This window comes from Ptychodera flava, chromosome 17 (genome assembly GCF_041260155.1).
Source record: "Ptychodera flava strain L36383 chromosome 17, AS_Pfla_20210202, whole genome shotgun sequence".
NCBI lineage: Eukaryota > Metazoa > Hemichordata > Enteropneusta > Ptychoderidae > Ptychodera > Ptychodera flava.
In genome coordinates this window covers 3,283,494-3,305,718 of record NC_091944.1, presented here as the reverse complement: position 1 = coordinate 3,305,718, position 22,225 = coordinate 3,283,494, and the positions used below count along the sequence as shown (strand labels likewise).

Here is a 22,225-nt window from a genome sequence, read left to right as displayed (position 1 = left end):
CCTCTGAACAAATGCCCTTTCTCCTTATTTTTCCTCAAGTACATTTTTTCAAAACAGGAAAACAAGTGAGGGAATACGTGACCTCGATACTTTCAATGGATATATTACGCTATAAGAAAGCATCAATGTGCGCAAAAGATGACAAAAATTGTTAGTTGATAAATATGAAACTTTTTGACAGTTATAAATGCTATTTTTAGAGTTGTTAATGAAAATACTAATTTGAAATGTCAAAGCTTTTCTTCATTTGCACATAAACCGTAGAGCATAGTTGGTGTAGAAATTATCCATGAAAGAGTAAAGGTAATACATTTACATTAACAAAACAACGATGAATGAAATCATTCCATATTTTGTTCAAATTCATTATATAGAACAAATGAAGACCAATTGCATCAACGAAGATATCTTTCAAAATAGAGAGGAAAGGGATAAAACTTAGCAACTTGTCGTCAGAAACACTTGTCTACTAACCAACATTTTTTTCGCTCATATATCTTGGCATAAATTTATCTTTACCATACACAAAATAAGTTAAAAAAAACAATCGTTAATAAACATTTTGAGGCTTGGTCTTCCTTAGAAACCACTTTAAACTGTGTTCGCTAGTGTAAATTTTCTATTTTCACAAAAATTAACAAAGTGTATTTCATTTGTATCAACTCCGTGGGCTTCAATACGAGTCAACATGTGCAGTATCATATAACAGAATGGAGTCGTTTACGATTCCTTTTTGGTCTATGATACTGCACATCTGCACGTCTATAGGTATCATAACATTCAGGCGTTCGTATAGATCTTCCGAGGCGCCTTCTGAATGAATATAAATAAAAAAAGTTTTACCTTTAATACGTCGTATGGCCTCTCTTTCAGCATTGGCATCGCCTTCATCTTTACTTGAAACTACGGAAGGTGTGGTGGCGTCCTTTTCCCTTGATGAACGAAATTTCTTCGGAAGCAGCGTGATAGGAATTGCAACAATTACCAAGAGGGCGCCGTTGACCAGGAATCCCAGCCACCAAGCTCCAACCCATCGTGTGTCGTACTGGTCTATGTCGATACTGGACATATTGACACGATCGAAGTCAACATACAGTTGGATAAACAATGAAGAAATCGGGAATCCAATCGCTGGTCCAAAACTGATCATAGTGTAAAAAATACCTGATTGGAGGTAATAAAAAGTTATTTTGTATGTTTTGTTGTGAATGGTTCAAGCTATGCTTTTGTAAAGAAGTATATGTTTGTTTATTAATCTTACCTCTTTAATACCAAAATAGTTCGAAGGAGATCTTTTCAGTTATGGTTATCGATGTAAGTTCGGTGAATTTATTGTGTTGCACCTCCTAATAAAGCTAAAGAAGACATAAATATAATGTTTGACGACTTGTACCGGTGACTTCATGTAAAACCTTAAAAACGGAAAGTCTATGCTTCATGTAAAACCATTTTTCATAATAATTGAGAATACCTCCATTTCTGAAAACAATAAGTTTCGACTTGTCTAAATTGACAGACATGCACCAGTGCTTACAAAACAGTTCAAGCTGATTCATCTTTTCTTTGCAATTTTTTAGGAAGGTCTGCCACGTCGGTTCCATCGTCCGCATACAAAAGAATACCACTATTTTCCAAATGATCGTCAACAAAAATTCCATTGCGTTCATTTCCACTCATATAACACTCGAGTTCATTTATAAACAAACTGAAAAGCAAAGGACTAAGCATAAAACCTACTTTGATGCCTACTTTACATAAAAACACCTCAAGCATTTAAACTTTTGAATGCGTCTGTTGTACCAATTATTTTTTATCGTTCAGAAATATGGGGCTGTGAATTTTCCAAAATTGTAGAGTGTTTAAGGTAGTATGCACCTCGAAAGTGAAAGACTTAAACTTTTCCTCTAACTTTGCTCAAGGGATCTTTCAATCATTCTCTTTCAAAATCAAGAATAAAAATAGGGTGTCACCGTGCAAATTTTGGTACTAGAGAAACAAATTACCCAAGATTTACCGATATTAGAAATTCAAAATGGCCGCCATCCCTGTGTTAACTCTATGGAGAAAAATAAAAATTTTCGAATTTCGAAAAACTAAGCCGGTGAAAAGTTTTCTTTCACCAAGAGCTTTAAAATGAACCCCCGCATGTGGTATATCAGAAGAGAATTGTAAAAGTTTGAGAGTCCGAATGTCTGTCCCCGAGGTGCGATCTACCTTAAGCTTCGTAGATTTATTGAAGGTGTGAACTCAAGTGTAAAATCAGAGGTACCGTTAGGAGAGCGTAGAATATCCCCACCTGCTTGCTTGTATATGAAATGCTGCATTGCATATTGGGTAAAACTGATAAAAATGGACAACTGACGTCAAGTCACCCAAGGGCCAGCAATGAATTGCTTAGAACTTTTTTATTGATCTGGGAGAGTCACTTTGGCTACTATAATACGTGGATTACTTTTTAGATACGGGTTTGGAGTAGTGTGGAATGAGCAGCATGTCGATCGGGATTCAGAAACGTTTCTTTCTAGACTTAAAGATTGTTACAGGCAGGAATGGTCAGCTTCCTTACGTGAACATCCTAGATTGCGTTCTTATGTCAATTTCAAGTTGCTGCACTGCACGGGAGCCTGAATTGTATACCTTTCGAATATTAACATCGGGAAATTTAAATCCGCTTTGACAAAGCTACGCTGCTCTGGTCACAAACTAACTATTATAACCCACCTATTCCAATAGAAAGGAGAGTCTGTTCATATACTGCGAGACTCGCGGGATTACTATGGGTGAGGATGAATATCATTTTTATTATTTTGTCCTTTATACAATAGTTATCCAACGGATTTTGTACAACAAAGGCATCGCGTTTTCCCAACAAAAGATAAATATTATGCATTGTTAATGTCCAAGGATGTGGTACAATATCGTTTGTCTCACTTTGGTTACAAGTCATTTCAAAAGAGAGAAGCTTTCATTCAACAGATACATGAATTGTAGACTTTATGAGTATTATAATTTATTATCCCAACACTATCTCTCAGAGTAATAAAAGCTTTGTAATTTACGATGGGCCGAGGTCTTTGCAATGGAAATTAAGACGACACGCGTTCAGGTAGAAAGCACCTAGGAACTCTATATGGACTCTATAGAGGACTCTATATTTTTACAATACTTTTCTGATCTACCGCTTGTTGGGCACAATTCGAAGCTTTTTGAGTGACCGCCTTAATTTTTAGAAATCTAAAATTTTATGTTTCCTGAGAACGCCATTATGAATTTCAAATATCGGTAAAAGTTAAGTAATATGTTTCTCCGGCACAAAACTTTGCACGATGATCCCTGATATTGTTCTTGTTTTGGCAATAGGATGATCGAAAGTCTAATCGAGGAAAGTCTGAGGAAACATTTGTCTTTCACTTTCGAGGCGTATACTACCTTAAGCGGGACTTACGGATAGTTGTTCAATTTAAGGTGTCATATTATCATTACCCACTTGACTCACCTAAGTAGAGAGGGGCTTTCAATTTACTGGCGCCATCGTCTATATAGAGAGGAATTAAGATCACTACCGGAGTGAAGAATATTCCAACTAAAATGTTTCCAATCAACAACAGTACAGCCGTTTGCATACTCTCCCTCTCGTTAGTCGCTGAGCAAGTGTCGCTTGCATTTCCATGTGTGTCTTCCGTGCTGTAACTTTCAGAACACATGGTCGTGTCATTTGTGCCGAGTACAACACTCGAGTATTTGTACGTGCCCGATAGAAAATGTGACATTGACGGTAAGCATAGACACAGAGCCGAGAGGATTAAACCCACGCCAATGACCCGAGGACGATGGCTATCCAGTCGGCCGAAGAAGAAAGAGACCAATACAATTGTTATCACGTGTGCCGTGTCGAACAAGGTGGCATTGAGTCCCATCAGTACACTGTCCAAGGAGTACCGTTTCTGGATGCTCGTCAGCCCGCCTAAAAAAACACTGAAGTTAATCGTGAACACTAAAGTGGCCACGCAGAGAACACAGAATGCGAATTTGAAGTTGGCGAATATCTGAAGACACTGTGGCCGCCAGTTTCCTATTCCAAACATCAAATCTGGATCATCCTGGTTCATTGACGAGTTGACAACTTGGCCATGTACATCGAGTTGAGTAGGAAGAAATGGAGTGTTTTCAACTACCTCGCCTTTTTGTTGGTCTTTTGCTTCCCGTTGTAGTTGCTGTTCTCCAGTCGATGCTCCGTCCTCTCCATTATAGCTTCTCTTCCTTTTTTCATCGTTGACGTTTTCCATGTTTCTGGAAATATCAGAATATTTTTCTAATAGGATTTCCTGACGTAACAAGTATTGTAACTTATTTAAATTGAAAAAATCCGGAGAAAAAGTGCTAGCAAGACTATTACAGTAACTTGAACAGTTATAACCAGCCTGGTGCCCTGTCAAATTTGGCTAATTTTTCTTGGCACGAATTTATCTTCTTTGTCAAAAATAAAATATAATTTATGAAAGAAATTAGTTCCTCGATTATCATGATTTGCAATAAGGAAATGGCATTTGCGATTTTCACAAACCAAGAAGAACAAAAATCCACTCAATCCACCGGCCAAACGGGTGGCAGAGAAGAAATATGTCTTATTGAGATTGTAAATATCTATCTCTAAATCTTATTCTACCATAAGGGTCGAGAATGTTCTTTATTGTGTTCTCTGCGACTTCCGTAAAGTGTTTAATAAAATAGATTGATGCAAATTACTATCAATAAATCATTCGTTGTCCGCAAAGACGGGGTCATCGCCATATATGGTTATGATATAATGACGATATCGATGTGTTGATCAGCTCCTTCTATTCGGATGACATCGGCCAAGCTGACTGAATTGTGACCGACTTTTTAAGTTACACATATCTACACACAACAATCTAATTAAAATCAAACGTAGAGATAAATTTTTCTCCCTAAATTTCTGTTCTTTTAGTCAACTTTATCATCGTCTACGTACACCATAGACATGAAAGACAACACGCCGAATAAGGTCTAGACTGTGCAGATAATTCTCGACATTCGATCAATCATAATCATAGTTTTTACTAAACGCTATCTGACGTCCCAACCTCCTTGTAGTGGTACTGCAATGCATGGGTTTTGTCAATGATTAGCCATGTGATAAATATACAGGTCACTGAAAAGGCCTTTAACCGTCCTCTAAACAAACTGTCTGAAATACGACAGAGTGCCTTTAAGTTATATGTAAAGTACTTTCTGGTTAGCACATAAGACTTCTAGTGTATACTAGCAAACGTGAACGGCCGTGTTTCATTGTTAATTTTGGTATCTAACAAATTTTATTTCAGTAAGCTCTTTCGATTGTTTTGTATGTGAAAATCTCGGTTATATCAACCGAAATTATGAATTGGCCGGATGTGTGTATTGTTCAAGTTTGTTCAAAATCGAGGCTTGGTAAACCTTTGTACCACAGTACAATTCTTTTTCCTAGATTCAGATATGATCTTATGTGATATCATATCACTAAAGAATAAGCTTACGACATCAAAATACAGTATGTAGAGCTTGATATTACAAAGAGAGCTTAAGATTGCATTCGAAGTGTGTAGCTAGCGTGAAGTGTTCCTTGGAAGCCATAGCTGAGTCATAGATCGCACTCGTCTTCTTTTGTTGCCACAGATTAAGTATATTTTGTGTGCAATTTTTGAAGGTATAGATTATTGGGTGTGACCTATTTTCGAAGATATGATTATTTGTTACACCTTTTGTAATTTAATTACACATGTCATTCGTCAAGAATTCCGAAGTGAACGTAAAAGAAGTCTAGTTGTTACCAAAACCGAAGCATAACACCAGGTGTTGTTCTTTTTAAATTAACTGTTGACGACGTTGCGCTTTCTAGATTTGCTGAGAAGACCAAAACACTGAAAGTTTCAATGAGAGAATTCGTTCCTTTTGCACTGACAGAGAATTGTCCCACCTCCCGTATTCTAGGAAATGAGCAAATATGTGAGTTCCTTATCTCGCTTACCTTTCTCCCTTGGAGTCAATCTAGCCACGGAGATACCTTGTGCTCACTGCAATCGACAATTGCTATGATGGGATTGCTTCTTCTGAAACACACCTTCGTCTAACAGAATTATAATGCTGATGGGTATATATTTAAATTTCAGAGCCTATTACGTCACTGCAGTGGGGACACAATCTATATTCATGTTTCTTTTGTGCAAGGACTGCATTCCATGGGTAGCATTACTTCCTGTTGATTCGAATCGGATGCAACGCCTAATTGTTATATGTATTCTCACTTCAAAAGCCCTTTCAGAAAATCATACATCATACGAGACAACTGGCATTTTCTTTTATTTCAAGTTATATAACGTTGCCCTTCTCTACACCAGTTATTTCTGCATTTGTTAAGTGTAAACAGTTATTTACTTGTCGTTTGATAATTGCGAAGATTGAGAAAATTCTAAATTCTTTTACATATACTGCTTAAAACATTTGACAAATCATTTGCAACTTAAAGGAGAATTGCTAATTTTTTGAAACAGTCAGGGAATTCTGTTTCCCATATTTGGAAGACGCGCCAGTATGCGAGTTCACGAACTGACTTTTCTTCTTTAGCGTACCACTCTCAAGAAAATCTTCAGCCCATTACAGAAAACAAATTTTGTGGCAAAACTAATCCAGACCTGCATAACATAGATATGGAACACATAGTATTATACACTGATGTACATAATTAGAATTTTACTGACGATTATTTCATTTGACCTAGAACACTATGTAACACACTCGTCCGGGGCTGAATGCAATGAAATACAAATGTTCCCTGCCTATTATCTGACGAGCGAAGCGTTGTTGTTATATCTGTTCTCTATGTCAGGTTCCATTCAGAAAACCGTAGCAGCCTTTTCTTTCATTATTTCATGTATTGTGTTGTGGCCTCTTGCTTTGTTATTTCTGTATTTGTTGATTTTGAATACTTACAGAACTCGTTGTTTAAAATTGAAACAGTGACCGATCATCTTGCATGTAGACTTTATTGACAACTATCTTCATTGAGTAGATTTCCGTTCAGTTTCATTTTTGTCTGTGAAGAGTATATCAATGTTCCACTCTGAGCTTGTATTTCCCAGATATTTCGAAGGGACTAAGCCCTTCTTCTCCATTGGGTAGTAGGACCCAGTGAAGAAGGAGGGCTTAGTCCCTTCGAAGTATCTTGGATATACAAGCTCAGAGTGGAACATTGATATACTCTAATACATTATTAACGATTGAGACTGTCTGTGAAGAGTCAGAAACTCGACCGATATTCAGGTTTCGTTTTTTCATAGCAAGAAAAGTTTCTTTGTGGCAAAATGCGCAAGTTTTCGTTGAAATAAACTTGCACAAATACTTGTAACAAAAACTTTTATGTTTTGTAATTGTCCTGTCACAAAACCAGGATTGATATTTGTCATACAGTACTTGTTACATATTCATGGAAATGAACAAAGTTGTGCTGTGAGAAGTTAACACAAGAAGCATCACCCTTGTTGAATATACGCATTGTAAAAGAAAAACAGTATTTTGAGTATTCTGGACTAATTTTTGTTATTTTTGAGACTGTTGATAGTTCGAAATAATAAGCAAGTTGTTATGATGGTAATATACAATTTTGCCTTCACTGGAAAGTGGGGGAAAGTTAATACTGTAATACGTTGTATTAATTTATTCTATGAATGGCATAAAAATGTTGCAGAAAAAAACCTAAAAGCCTGTAGTTATCTTTTTCATTAAGGACAGAACTGAGAGCTTTAACACTGATCTGTACCAGTAAAGATTTTGTTTTTTACAATGATGTGCACACTGAGATGTTTACTGAATTCCGTACTTTTAGCGAGTGACTGCCCTGTTGTTATTAACGGCACACCGGTCGTTTCATATACACATAAGGTAAGGCTTGAAATTTCTGTGTAACATTGTGTTTATGTGTATGTGCTCCCAGATGACAGTGCTGCCATTTATGGGATTACTACAATTTTCACATATTACAAATTTGTGAACTCTGTAACGGGCCTTACAACTCAACACTGGGTGCACCTTTATTACATGCCACATATATCTAATGTCGCGACCTCCATAGGTATCACTTTGAATGGTAACTTATTGATGATGTCACATAGTCATCATTTGACTGAAAGTGAACCTGAACTATTTTCAAGTCGACAACTTCGGTGTTTAAAAATGATCAAACTACATATTTTACATAGTGAATACTGTTTTTTTTAATTATAAGCATAAAAAATGTAAACTACATAACAGTGATTTAAATGTATCAATGTGCCATTCGATGATGAATTATTTATTTTTTAAACAGATTTTCGTCTAACATAGAAATGAAGATATAATTATTATTTACATGGAATTAGCCCCCGAAATAATGTGAGAATATGTAAGACAGACATGTAATAAAACATTATAGCTAAAACAAGGGACTTTATACCCTCGAGGCAGGAGACCATTTGGCCCAGTCCAAAATATCGAGCAAATGGTCACCTACCCTTGGGCACATTAATTGTTTTGGCTTTAATAGATGATTGTTTTACGACTGCCTCTACAGTGATGGATACTGTATGATAATATTCAGTAAATTGTCAGTCAGATTCTGCATACTGAGTGTCCTCACAGACTTGATACAGGTCATACCTTACAGAAATACCTTGCGCTGTTGCTTCTCATAATATGGAATACCTGATGCATAACAGGATTTAATTCAAACAGTGAAAAGTTAATATTTCTCTGTTGGTTTGTTTAAATGGAGAATACAAAGGCGGTTGTATAAAGTGAGACAACATGTTTCCAGATGATTTTATCAAATGAGATGTTAGCCTCTTTAATTCTTGAATCTTCATAAGGGTCTGACACCATCAAAGGTATTATAAACCTACTGCTCCGTTCACGGAGTCCCGGGGTTTCATGGCCTTGGCTTTTTTACTCAGTGACACCCATAGGACGATATACATTGCTATGGCGCAGACCTTGAACACAATCTGGAACGTCAACAGTTTCAATCGATAGTCGAAGAGGTCGTAAATCCAACAGGTACTGAACATACTACATTCTGATACTCCCCAGAACAAACACGCTGAGTCGATGATGTAACCCATATAAAGAGGCGTAGGCACCCAACCTGAAGAGAAAGTTGACAGAAAACAAAATTTTCAGATCACGTTCGTTTCTGAGGTAGATTTGCTGAATTTTTCGGTCGATACATTGCCAAAATAAAAACTCGTCCCTGTTTAATATTTGTTTTTTACAAAGTTAATACATTTATCAAATGAAATGTCTTCAAGCTTCATTTTTTGGTCCGTAAAGCATGCACAAAAGACAAGCTACTGAAAGTAAACGGTGAGGTTTTGACTTTGCCAGTAGTCAGCTGAAGTAAATACAAAAAGATTATTAAAACATAAATATGGATGATATTCTTTGATATCTACATACTACACATTAAATGTTGGCGCTGTCATGACTTAATGGTATATAACACACTGGTTTGACACGAAATGCTAATTCTCTAAGCTATACTTTGATGCCAAGGTACATTCGAGTTCCTGTTAAAGAAAATTTCGTTAAAAGTCGCAGTATCGGCTTACCGATAATTTGAGCGAAGAACTGTCGAATACCGACGGCAAAGGGCTTGTCCTCTGGAGCAACAGCGCTGAAGAATAAAAAATAACATATTATAAATGGAAAGGTTTACATTTGTCACTAGTAACACAGAGTATATGGTCGGATAGTAATAGCGTGCATACCTTTATTTGGCGAGCTTTCCCAAAGGATCTGCTGCGCATGGCAGATAAGTCTATATTTTACGAGGCTAAATGCAGATATAATTTATGAATTCTGTTCAAATAGAGAATCTCGCAACAATCATGTGGTTGATTTTCAAAACTACTTATCGACCAAGTCGAAAGAGAGCTCATGTAGTTGTTTAGTGTCATCTCGATCTAATGATGACATTGATCAGAAACAATAGCTGGTGCTAGATCTACTCACCGTAAGGGCAGCACGATGAATGCAGTGACAGGTAACGCTGACAGGAAACTCGCGGCAGACGAGATAACTGTGAATATCTCTAACATTCTCCCACAGCTTTCTCTACAAATCCCACCTACAGCCGTTCCACCCTTGACAGTATCTCCTTCGGTCCGATCTGCAGAGTCGACACAACTACAGGAGCTGAAGTTCTGTATTTGAAAAAGAGGAAATCAGTACTTTTAATGTCTATCTTTAGCTACATCATTATTCAAATGGCCATTTCCATAGCATTTGTGATTTGCACCTAGACACGTGTCAGAAGATACAGTCACCTTGTACAGACGCTTTGGTGCAGTGTCTCAAGTCAATGATATCTACAAAAAATTTCTTGTTAAAATAATTTTCATATTAGCGAAAATGTAAACAAACCATTACTGTGTATTTGTAGATAGTCACGTGGTTCAACTCGGCCAATTGAAATGCGTCAGACAGGGCAAGGTAATATAACAGCCATCCATACCTTTGTGGTTATTGCTTCAGTACATCCAGCGAAACAAGGAGAGTAATAGGTCAGGCTGTCACTGCCGCACACTGGATCGTACTCGGTGTCAGAACAACCACAGTTCAAATTGCATTGCGATGCAAATTGGGATAGACTCAAGTCGCCGATGAGGTTGTTTCTGAAAGTCAGTTGAAATTCAACAAGATTAGACAACATTTGCCGAGTCAACACTTAGACAATTGTGCTAGTAAGCGGTATGAAATGATTTCTCACGCTCGATTGTTACTATTATTTTTATTACGACGAGGGACAATAACGGTATTTATTGATCACAATGTCATTATTTTTGTTCTATTAAACAAAGGGATTTTCTTTCAAAAGACTTAAAAAAGTGTTTTGAAACACATCATATTCCGTTTTCTAGGACACTGCAATGTGTAGTTTATGTAACGTTGTTGTTAACAAATGAATGCTAGCCCCCAACTTAAGTTCGGTTGGTAACAAATAAAATCATTGGACTACAGAAGTGTGCACGTATGCGGCATAAACAAGTTTAACACTTTGTATTTTGATTTGAATTTTTGAAATTGATCAAGATGGACTTTATATAACTAACATTAATATACTTTGAAAAACCATAATAATGTTCGGGTATTAGTGATTTTTACAATACATATTTAGGAAGATATCACGGAAAATATCTGAAGGAATATTTTTCGGCATTGTTTAATATGGAATGCTATGTTAATTAGACTTCCCAATATAGCCAAGGTGAGAAGAAGTGTAACGCAGTACTATAACTGGCAGGATTTTAATTTTCTTGAAACTTTCACGAAAGTTCAGATGGGAAAATCATATTCTGAAAATTGTTTGGAAAGTTGACATAGAAAATTTGATTTCAATATAATACAGTGCATGCTCTTTCCCTTTTTTCGAATTTCTCGGCAAAACGTTATTGTCTCTATTATTTTGGTTTGCTTTCTTCTGTTTTGGATATAATTTATGCCGTAAGTCGAATAATGATCCACTCCTGAAAGTCTAAGAAATCTGCGCAAAAAGACTATGATATTCATGCGATCTGTGAGACTGCTCATTTTTCCTTTGAGGCTGAAATTATCAAGGTTCGAGGTTTTAATAAAATCAGATACTTTCTCCTCAACTTTTCACTATTAGAACTTCGTATCTCTGGTATAAGTCCTTAAGGAGACGAAAGCAATCGTAAATTGTAATTTACACCAAGTACACCCTTTTCACTGAAACCCCGCAGACATCTGAAATGTCTCTCATCCAATGAATGAATTGGTAAAGTCCGAATATTCAGCCGATATCCCGACAAAGATATCTTGCTCACAGGCTACAAACAGCAGTGGGATTGGTAGTAACACATTGACCACTCCAAGTACGACCAGAGCTTTTGCCGTCGACAATGGTAATAGTTTCTTGTAACGCATGACTAAACCACCGATAAGAACTCCGAACGATGATGGAAGTACCAAAACAATACCTGAAAGGTCGCAGACAGTAGGGAATCATGTGATGTGATTGTAATAATATAAATACATTGAAACATTCAAACAAGAAGTTTAAGATTTAATAATAAAATATCACTATTCATGGGTATATATTTACGTTGTCTAGTATTTTTTCCGTTTTTCACCCGCATGTGTGCGAAGCGTTCAGAGTGTCGGGGGTCTTTTTGATTTTTTGTGAATTGTTGTCTGCGTGGGCGGTTAAAATTTTGGCAACCACAACTAAAGCACTTCAAAGTCGAAGTTAATGTGTTCGGACACTTTACTTTCAGCTTGACAAGTACCCGATAATGGCATCAAAATACAGCCATCGGAATTCAGGTTTGGACAGAAGTGCATTTAATTCACTGTAACTTGTGTATAACTTGAAAAATGATGCTGTGTTTTGTTTTTGTGCATGGTTGTCAAGCTTACTCTCATTACAAATATTATGGTGTCTTATGATTATGTTCGATTTAGAATAGTTGTAGTAGCTTAGTTTAGTTATTTCAGTTAAACTTTATTTCAGTGCAGTTTGGTTACACCCAGTTTAACCTGGCTAAGCTTTCTGTAGGTCAGTTCAGTTTAGTTTAGTTTAGTTTAGTTTAGTTTAGTTTAGTTTAGTTTAGTTTAGTTTAGTTTAGTTTAGTTTAGTTTAGTTTAGTTTAGTTTAGTTTAGTTTAGTTTAGTTTAGTTCATGCTGTTTAGATAACTTTAATTCAACAAAGTTTAGTTTCTTTTAAGTTTGTTTTGGCTACTTTACTACACTTAAATTTGTAACTTTTCGTTCAGTCAATTTCAGATACGATTGATTTACTTTAGTATGCATGTGTAATGTGATGTGGTAGAGCGTGGTTATATATAGTTTAGTGTGCTGTAGTGTTATGCGGTGCAGCGTTGTGCTGTGCAGTGCAGTTTATATAGCTTAAACGCAATTGAATGTTGATGATGATTATCTTTGAATGATTCAAAATGACGCTATGTTTTGTCTTTCGCATGTCTAATTTTGTCCTCAGTGGATGCACACAAAGGCGGTCACCCTTTGCGGCGCTTAGCATGGCCTATAGGCTTACAACCACTACAGATCCCATGTTCAGAATTATAAACCCTTTATATACAGCTCTGCTTGAATGTTAAAAGGTAGAAAGACAAACCTGTCAGTAAAGCTGCTTTAGCGGCAGGGACTCGGAATTGAATCTCGATATACTTGGTGAAATACATGAGCAAACCAGAAACAATAGCCATCTCACAGCTATAGGCAATGCATACAGACATCAAAGGCACATTGGTGAAGAGCCGACGAACTGCCGATGGAAACTCTGTAACAAGAAATATAATTACGAGGAAACTATCATTCTCATCTTTTTTGCCTTTTTTGAAAATTCACACCTGTAAGTTTCTTATTAATTGACCACATCTTCATCAAAATCCCTTTTTTTGGCCCATGCATGCACTCACACAATGACACCAAATATGACACACTGTGTGGTTTTTTTCTCTTCCCTCTCCTGTTTTACTTTAAGGGTGCTTAAATAGCTGCCATTTTGAAATACTTTCAGATTTTTTATCCTCTGAAACAAGCTTTCTTTTTTTTCCTTTTTCTTCACGTACATTGAAATACGAGGTGTTATCTCCACCAACACAAGCATATTGTTCAAATTGAATGTTACTTTTGACAGACGAATCGTAGTAAGGACTAAAAGTTACTTTATACAGACTTTCCTGACTAGTTGAACGCCATACATTTCAAAGTTTGGTTTTAGAGTAGAATGAAGTAAGACCTTTACAAACAAGAAAACAGGTGGGAAATACGTGACCCGATATTTTCAATCGATATATTACCTATAAAAACATCATATGCTCAAAAGATGACAAAACTTGTTCGTTGACAAATATGAAAAAAGTTTACAATTATAAATGATAATTTTTTAGAGTTATTTATGAAAATACTAACTTGAATTTCAAAGCTGTTATTCATTTACACATAAAACGTAGAGCATAGTTTGCATACAAATTATCCATGAAGGAGTACAGGTGATTTGTTTTCATAAACAACTACAACGATGAATGAAATCATTACATATTTTGTTCAAACCGAGTATATAGAACACATAAGTTCAATTTCATCAACGAAAATAACTTACAAAATACAGAGAAAAAAGGTTAATATTTAGCAGCTTGTAGCAGAAACACTTCTCAACATTCTAACATTCCTTTCGCTCATGTATCTTGGCATTAATTTGTCTTTCTCTATAAACATATTAATTAAAAACAAATCGTTGACAAATGGCTCGTTCTTTCTTAGTAGCCACTTCAAACTTTGTTTGCTAGAGTAAATTTTCTATTTTCAAAGAATTAAATAGTGTATTTCATTCGCATGAAATCCGTAGACTTCAAAATGAGTAAACAGGTGCAGTATCATATAACAGAATAGAATAGTTTACGATTCCTATTCAAGCGTTCGCAGGTCTTCCGAGGTGCTTTCTACATCAATGTATATTAAAGTTTTACCTTTAATGCGTCTCATGGCCTCTCTTTCAGCATTGGTATCTCCTTCATCGTTACTTGAAACTACGGAAGGTGTGGTGGCGCCCCTTTCCCTTAACGAACGAAATTTCTTCGGAAGCAGCGTGATAGGGATTGCAACAATTACCAAGATGGCGCCGTTGACCAGGAATCCCAGCCACCAAGCTCCAACCCATCGTGTGTCGTACTGGTCTATGTCGATACTGGACATGTTGACACGATTGAAGTCAACATACAGTTGGATAAACAATGAAGAAAACGGGAATCCAATCGCTGGTCCAAAATTGAGCATAGTGTAAAAAATACCTGATTGGAGGTGATAAAAAGTTGTTTTGAATGTTTTGCTGTGAATGGTTCAAACCATGCTTTTGGAAGAAGTGTATGTTTGTTTATTAACCTTACCTGTTTAAAACAAAAATAGTTCGAAGAAGATCTTTTCAGTATGATTATCGATGTCAGTGAAAACAGACTACCGGTTATGGCGCACACCCCTCTCTCTCAGCCTCCATTTTACTCAGGAGGCTCAAAGCACGCAACCACACAACTCACCAAAAATACGCAACTCTCGCAAAAAATGGGGGTTCTAGGGCTATAGTGAGAATACCCTCCCCCTTTAAGCCCATTTCACCCAGGAGGGCTCCCAATATCAATATGGTGCCGAATCAAACTGTTTGCAAAAAATAATATTTATATTAAGACCCCCTCAATGCTAAGGCAAATACCAAGGAGGCATGGGAGACTGGCAGGGGCAGGGTAGAAACGGCACTGCGTAGCCCTGTGGAAAAGATTTGACACATCGCTGGCAAGCAGGTCGGAGTGTGGGGCTTCACCACAAAAGACACAGGATGAGAGACTCGAGGCCTTCACGTCGCTGCAGATCCTTTCGCCACAAAGCCTGGGATCTGAAATAATGAAATAAACTCTAAGAGGGACGGCCAGCAGGACTTGTTAAGAATCGCTTCTATTTGTTAAGTGCAGGATAATCGTGGCCGACGAGCCCTTATTGGCGTGCCCTCAGGGATAAGAACATCCTGGTATTTTGTGGCTGCACTAGGCATCTTCGGCACCACCAGCCTCAAGGCCATCATAGCCCGACTCGTCTTGATAAACAATGTTGAAGGCGTTACCATGGTTCTTTATTCCGTTTGTTCTTTCGACGCCCATAACGTCTTTGATGTCTGAATGAGATAAATTCTGTGGATCTGCAGAAGTGTCTCTATACCACAGAAACAATATATCTCTGATTACATCATTGTTCAGTAATTGTGGGGTGTATTTGACGTCCAGCAGGATGATTTACTTGAGGGTAATCGTGCTGATATCGACCCTCTTTATGCTCTGTTTGATTCCTACCTCAATGTGTTCAGTGTCAGTGCCATAGAGGTCGACACGAAAATTCTCATGAATCTTTCTGATGGCAACTCCTATCCGGGCTCTTTTCTTGCTTTGAGTAAAACGTCTGCCAGTAGTTGATCAAACTCGTTTTCAGTGTTCAGCTTGATGAAATCGATGAGAAGTGTCCCGTCATTGATGGACGCCAGTTTGTCGGTCATTTCATTCATACCCATCACCAGTTTGAGGGGCTTCATCTATTGGTTTCAACTTCACAACCGTTCCTCTATATTACAGAGCAGGCAAATGGTGCCTTAGCGCTGTAACTACAACACCAGGTGCCACTGTTGATAATGCACTTTAGCTCATTGCCCGACTTTATTATTGTTTTTTTCTAGAGTCACTTTCAGGTTTATTTATTTATTTATTTACTAATTTATTTATTTATTTCAAGGAAGAAGGGGTAATTGCGTGAGATATGGGCAGATTTAGCAGGTACGTTCGAAGATCCTGCAGCTTGAACAACTTATCGCTGAAGTCATAAGAAGACGTGAGACAAATCTGGTTGGAGATCTTGTGGCACAGCCTCCAGAGGGGTACTGAGAAGGTCCAGCAGGTTTGTTGGGATATCGTATGGCACAAACTTTTGGGCTGTGCTGCTGAAGCTGAAGGCAAAAGGGGTTGAGTCTCCAGCAGTCTGCCTAGTTCCGACTGAGTCAGCGACATCAGACAGGTCCATCAAAGCAGTCTGATGGCTATGCTGCTGGACATTTGCTAGGGCGAGGACAATGGCCGGCCGACATGCTTGTACTGCAAAACAAGAGCGTTCAGTATAGATCACAAAGGGGCGGGGAGCTGCTTGTGGTGGTTCTGGAAGGCAAGCTTGTTTTTGTCCTTTTCTGGCATCTCGACCCTCAAAGTTATTCTTCCCGATCCTGCCTGGTGTGACCATGAAGGCAACGTACGCAGTCGTGTCTGCGATGTGTGTCCTTTGACTGGTCATTCAAGAGCCGGTTGAGGCCTTTAACCCAGGTGTAGTGGAATTCCCAAGCTGCTTAAATCAACATAACGTTGATCCGGGTCATTCCCGTGGACTGCTTGCTGATGTGAAAGAAAGTGATGTCTTTGTCCCAGCCAAAGAAATTCATGGCCAGGCCTCCCTGTCTCTCAACTTTACCAATCTGAAAAAGGGGTGGGGGTATCGACCCCTCTCACGGCCTTGACAGGGTATTTAGTCAGCCTTTAAGGATCCTTTTCTACAGGATACAAGCTGAGCGGGGCAGTTGTCATCTTTGTTTTTCACATTAATGATTGCCTTCTTGTTTCTTAGAGCGGCTGGTAGTGGGATGTAAGAGCTGAGTCTCAGTAGTTTGTATTGTGCGATGTCCAGCCAGGGGGTGGTAACTCTATCAACCACCCAGCCTAAGCCCCTCTGTATCCACTTTTCCAACGTCTCCAGGACAGTGGGGAAGACTTCATCTAGTGCCTCATCAATCTCCCTGTAGGATGTATCTCTTGCCTGTTACGGAACACGGGCGCTGAGTGATCTTGGTTACCTTCTTGTTTGTGTGGCATAAGCTGAAACCTCTGTGCCAACTGGAACTTCAGGCTCCCCAGGTCCTGACCCTGTTCGGTGACTCTCTGACAGACCTGGGGTAGTACACCATCCAAGACCCCCGACTACATAACCAGTTTGTTCAATAATTACATCCCTTCTAGATCACTTCGTTCTTCCAATCAGAATCTCCTTAAAGTTCCTAAGGCACGTACACTTCTCTATCAGAACACCTTGTCAGTTGCGGGTGTGGATGAATATAACAATCTCCCCAAATCAATAAGGGACTCTGAGTCACTGACTAGTTTTAAGAAATCTTGTAACAACTTTTTGTATAATACTTACTTGTCTGATGCCGTTTCGTAGTTTTTTATATCTATTTGTTCTTGTGTGTTTTTGTGTTTTCATGTTTGTGCTGTAAAGTGTTTTTATGACTTTCTTTTGTCTATTCGACCTCCACGAAAAGAGGTGTTTCACCTATGGAGTTATCGAGTTTAAATAAAGATTAATAATAATAATAATAATAATAAATAATAATAATAATAAAGAAGGCTTGGAGTCTGCTCCAAGTTGATGCTTTTCGGCAACATCCATCTGCCAGCTCCGCAGGTAGTTCTTAACTGCATGATGTGTGCGGTGGATGTTGAGATCCTGACCCTCGAGCACTTGGTCGGCCATATCTATATCTATGCACCATCGCCTTAACTTTACGCCTTGATCAGCAATCTCTAAATGGAGATAAAATGTCCGCCACATGATTAAAAATCAGTTTTATGCCCTTCCTGCTGTTTCCGCGCAAGGCCCTTCTGCTCTAGGTGCAGAAGCATTATCAACACATTATTGTACCCACAATTCCTGAAAGGGATATGTTATTTTTAACCCCTTCCCACAGACATAACATGGCTTCTTGCACGAACTCCTCTTGACCTTAAAGTTGAGAATGCTGCAGTACTCCCTCAGGCACTTGTAATTGCAGAGCTCCGTCAAGCTCAGCTTAAGCCACTGGCATTTGTTCTTTGGAATTTTTATGCTTACTTTATATCATTATACACATTCTTACCTATGTTTAAAAGGATTTTCCGAGATGGGTCTCACACGGCAGTTGGTGAGCACTCCTGGGTGAAACGGGCTTATGATCCCCCTTTTGGCGAGAGTTGCGTATTTTGGTGAGTTGCATGGTTGCGTGTTGTGAGCCTCCCAAGTGAAATGGAGGCTCAGAGAGGCGGGTGTGCGCCAGAACCGGTAGTTTACATACTACTGATGTAAGGTCGGCGAATTTACTATGTCAGGCCTCCTAATACAGCTAAAGAAGACATGCGACATGCTTTAAGGTAGAATGCACCTTGAGGAAAAACAGGACTCCATCTTTTTTACAATGATTTTCTGATCTACCGCTTTTACGGCCCAATTAGAAGCTCGAGGCTCGTTTAGTGCGAAATATTGTCACTGTCTTAGTTTTAAGAAATGTTTCCCGTAGAGTTAACATTGAAAAGGCGCCATTTTGAATTTTACATGTCGGTAAAAGTTAGGAAATTTGCATCTTTAACACAAAACTATTCACGATGATCCCTGATAATTTTTCTTTATTTGGCAAGAAAATGGTTGAAAGGTGTTTCATTGAGAAAAGTTCGAGAACAAATTTTAGTCTTTCACTTTCGAGGCATATACTACCTTGAGTGGGACTTACGGATAATTGTTCAATTTCAGGTGTCATATTTTCATTACCCAATTGGCTTACCTAAGTAGAGAGGGGCTTTCAATTTACTGGCGCCATCGTCTATATAGGTAGGAGTCAAGATCAGTAATGGAGTGAAGAATATTCCAACTAAAATGTGTCCAATCAACAACATTACGGCCGTTTGCATACTCTCCCTTTCGTTAGTCGCTGAGCAAGTGTCGCTTGCATTTCCATGTGTGTCTTCCACCGACTTGCTGTAACTTTCAGAACACATGGTCGTGTCATTTGTGCCGAGTACAACACTGGAGTATTTGTACGTGCCCGATAGAAAATGCGAGATTGTCGCTAAGCATAGACACAAAGCAGCGAGGATTAAACTCACGCCAATGACCCGAGGACGATGGCTATCCAGTCGGCCGAAGAAGAAAGAGACGAATACAACTGTTATCACGGTTGCCGTGTCAAACAAGGTGGCATTGAGTCCCATCAGTGCACTGTCTAAAGAGTACCGTTTCTGGATGCTCGTCAGCCCGCTTAAAAAAACACTGAAGTTAATCGTGAACACTAAAGAGGCAACGCAGAGAACACCGAATGCGAATTTGAAGTTGGCGAATATCTGAAGACACTGTGGCCGCCAGTTTCCTATTCCAAACATCAAATCTGGATCATCCTGGTTCATTGACGAGTTGACAGCTTGACCATGTACATCGAGCTGAGTAGGAAGAAATGAAGTGTTTTCAACCACCTCGCCTTTTTGTTGGTCATTTGCTTCCGGTTGTAGTTGCTGTTCTCCAGTCGATGCTCCGTCCTCTCCATTATAGCTTCTCTTCCCTTTTTCATCGTTGACGTTTTCCATGTTTCTGGAAATATCAGAATATTTTTCTAATAGGATTTCCTGACATAACAAATATTATAACTTATTTAGATTAAAGTATCCGGAGAAAGTGCTATTACTTCAACAGCTTATAACCAGCCGAGTGCGCAGTCAAATTTAGCTAATTTTTCTTTGCACGAATTTATCTTCTCTGAAAAAAATAAAAACGAATGTTAGAAATTATTTCCTCGATTATCGTGATTTCATCATTTATTGCCATTTTCACAAAACCCAGAAGAAGAAAACTCAACTCACTCCACTGGCCAAACAGACGGCAGATTAGCAACGTGTGACATTAAGGTTGTAAATATCTGTCGCAAAAGCGCATTGTATCATAAGGGTTAAGAATGTTCTTGATTGTGTTCTTCATATGGGGACTTCCGAAAAGTGTTTAATACAACAAATTCATGCACAATTTGACACATCTGCAAATTACTCTAGTGAAAGCACACTTAAACGCAACGATGGCGTCCTCACCGATATGTGGTTGTGGCACAACAGTTAGCCAGCTCCATCTATTTGGATGAGGTTTGTCAACCCCAATGAATATTGTAACCGACTTTTAAAGCTACAGTTGCATATATATACACACACGACAATCTGATTAAAATCAAACGTAAGAATTGATTTCTCTCTCTCTAATTTCTTTGTACTTTTTATTCAACTTGACCGTCGGCTACATACACCATAGACATGAAAGACATAACAACGAATAAGGTCTAGACTGTGCATATTATTCTCTATATTTGAGCAATCATAATCATAGTTTTTGCAGAACGTAAGTACACCATCAAACTTCCTTGTAGTAGTTATGTGTTGCATGGTTTTAAATCAATGTTAGCTGTGATAAATATACATATAGGTGACTGAATATCCTTTACCATCTCTTAAATAAAAAAGCTGTGTCTAAAATATGACAGAATGCTTTTAAGTTATATGCAAAACACTTTACGGTCAGCTCAGAAGACTTCGAGATTCCCAACGGTGAACAACGGGAAGTTTCATTGTTATTTTGTTATCCTACAAATTTTCTTTCAGTAAACTAATTCAATTGTTTTGTATATCACAAAAACTATAGGCGAAAACACGGTCACTCTTTGTGGAATGACCGTGGTGAAAATCTTGAGCTCGGCTATATATATCGAGCGAAGAAATGTATTCACTAGATATGTGTATTGTTCAGAAATGTTCACAATTAGCCTCGGTTTGTTCAAAACTGTGTCCTGGTAAACCCTTGTACCAAAGTTATCTCAAGTGATGTTATATCGCCAAAGACTTAGCTTACTACATCGACACACTGTATGTAGAGTTTGTTATTGTACACAGAGCTTAAAATTGTGGTAGCGTCCCATTTTCAATATTGAAAGTTTTTGCACAGTAGTAGTAAAAACTTTAATTTCCTGCAGCGTTCCTTAGCAGGCAAGCTGAGTCAGACGTCGCTCACGTTTTCTTTTGTTGCTACGGATTTTGTATATGATGTGGGCTTATTTTTGAAGGTGTAGATTTGTAGGTGTAATCTATTTCTGTAGATATTGTCATTTGTTACGGTTTCTGTACCTTGATTTAACATCCCATTCATCAAGAATATCCAAGGGAACCTGAAAGAGGTCTGTTACCAAAACCGAAACATTTTATCAGGTGTTGCTTTTAACTTTTGACGCTGTACACTCTAGATTTGCTGAAAACACCAAAAACACTGACAATTTCACTGAGAGGATTCGTTCTTTTGAACACACAGAGGATTGTCCAACCTCCAATATTTTAGAAGATAGCCAATTTGTGAGTTCAGTCATCTCGCTTACCTTCCTTCCTCGAAGTTAATCCAGCCACGGAGATACCTTATGCTCACTGCAATTGACAATTGCTATGAACTGGCTTCTTCTAAAGCACACCTTTGTCGAACAGAATTATGACGCTGGTGGAGATATTTAAATTCCTGTGCCTATTACGTCACTGTAGAGGGGATACTATGTAAATTGTTTTTTTCATTTCTGGCAAGGACAACATTCCATGGATCGCACTATTTCTTGTTGAATCGTATGCATGCGTTATTTTTATACGCACTCTCAATTCTAAAGCCCTTTCAGAAAATCATACAATATCATTATCCACAAAAAACACTTTCTTTATTATTTCATGTTATATAATGTTGCCATTCTCTGCGTTAGTTGTTTCTGCATTAGTTAAGCATAAATGCTTATGGACTCGTCGTTTGATAATTGCGATG

At 38.1% G+C, this 22,225-nt stretch overlaps 4 protein-coding genes across 7 annotated transcripts in view; all 4 read right to left on the bottom strand.

Moving 5' to 3' along the window:
• LOC139115180 (solute carrier organic anion transporter family member 5A1-like) overlaps positions 1-6,147 on the bottom strand; it is a 61,218-nt gene extending 55,071 nt beyond the window's left edge. For all 4 annotated transcript variants that reach the window (XM_070677104.1, XM_070677103.1, XM_070677105.1 and 1 more), the window contains exons 1-3: positions 6,029-6,147; positions 3,497-4,290; positions 844-1,164 (exon numbers count right to left, since the gene is read on the bottom strand). In XM_070677104.1, the coding sequence (XP_070533205.1) occupies positions 844-1,164; positions 3,497-4,286 (1,111 nt within the window). In that variant the 5' untranslated portion in view covers positions 4,287-4,290; positions 6,029-6,147. The remainder of the gene's footprint in view (positions 1-843; positions 1,165-3,496; positions 4,291-6,028) is intronic.
• A 2,163-nt stretch (positions 6,148-8,310) lies between these two features.
• On the bottom strand, positions 8,311-10,708 carry LOC139115181 (solute carrier organic anion transporter family member 3A1-like). Its single transcript, XM_070677108.1, has 4 exons — positions 10,544-10,708; positions 10,042-10,232; positions 9,639-9,703; positions 8,311-9,175 (listed from the first exon to the last, which is right to left on the bottom strand). Exons 2-4 carry the CDS (start codon positions 10,125-10,127, stop codon positions 8,922-8,924), a joined length of 405 nt encoding a protein of 134 aa, XP_070533209.1. The 5' UTR covers positions 10,128-10,232; positions 10,544-10,708; the 3' UTR covers positions 8,311-8,921.
• A 1,100-nt stretch (positions 10,709-11,808) lies between these two features.
• Positions 11,809-22,052, bottom strand: LOC139116590 (solute carrier organic anion transporter family member 2A1-like). The gene is made up of 5 exons (XM_070679185.1): positions 21,801-22,052; positions 19,185-19,984; positions 14,545-14,865; positions 13,188-13,352; positions 11,809-12,029 (listed from the first exon to the last, which is right to left on the bottom strand). The coding sequence occupies exons 2-5, from the start codon at positions 19,978-19,980 to the stop codon at positions 11,809-11,811; spliced, it is 1,503 nt and encodes a 500-aa protein (XP_070535286.1). The 5' UTR covers positions 19,981-19,984; positions 21,801-22,052.
• The window catches only part of LOC139115175 (uncharacterized), a 95,953-nt gene continuing 86,512 nt past the window's right edge, over positions 12,785-22,225 (bottom strand). Inside the window, exon 13 of the transcript XR_011548070.1 lies at positions 12,785-12,795. The gene's annotated coding sequence lies outside the window, so the exon portion shown is untranslated. The remainder of the gene's footprint in view (positions 12,796-22,225) is intronic.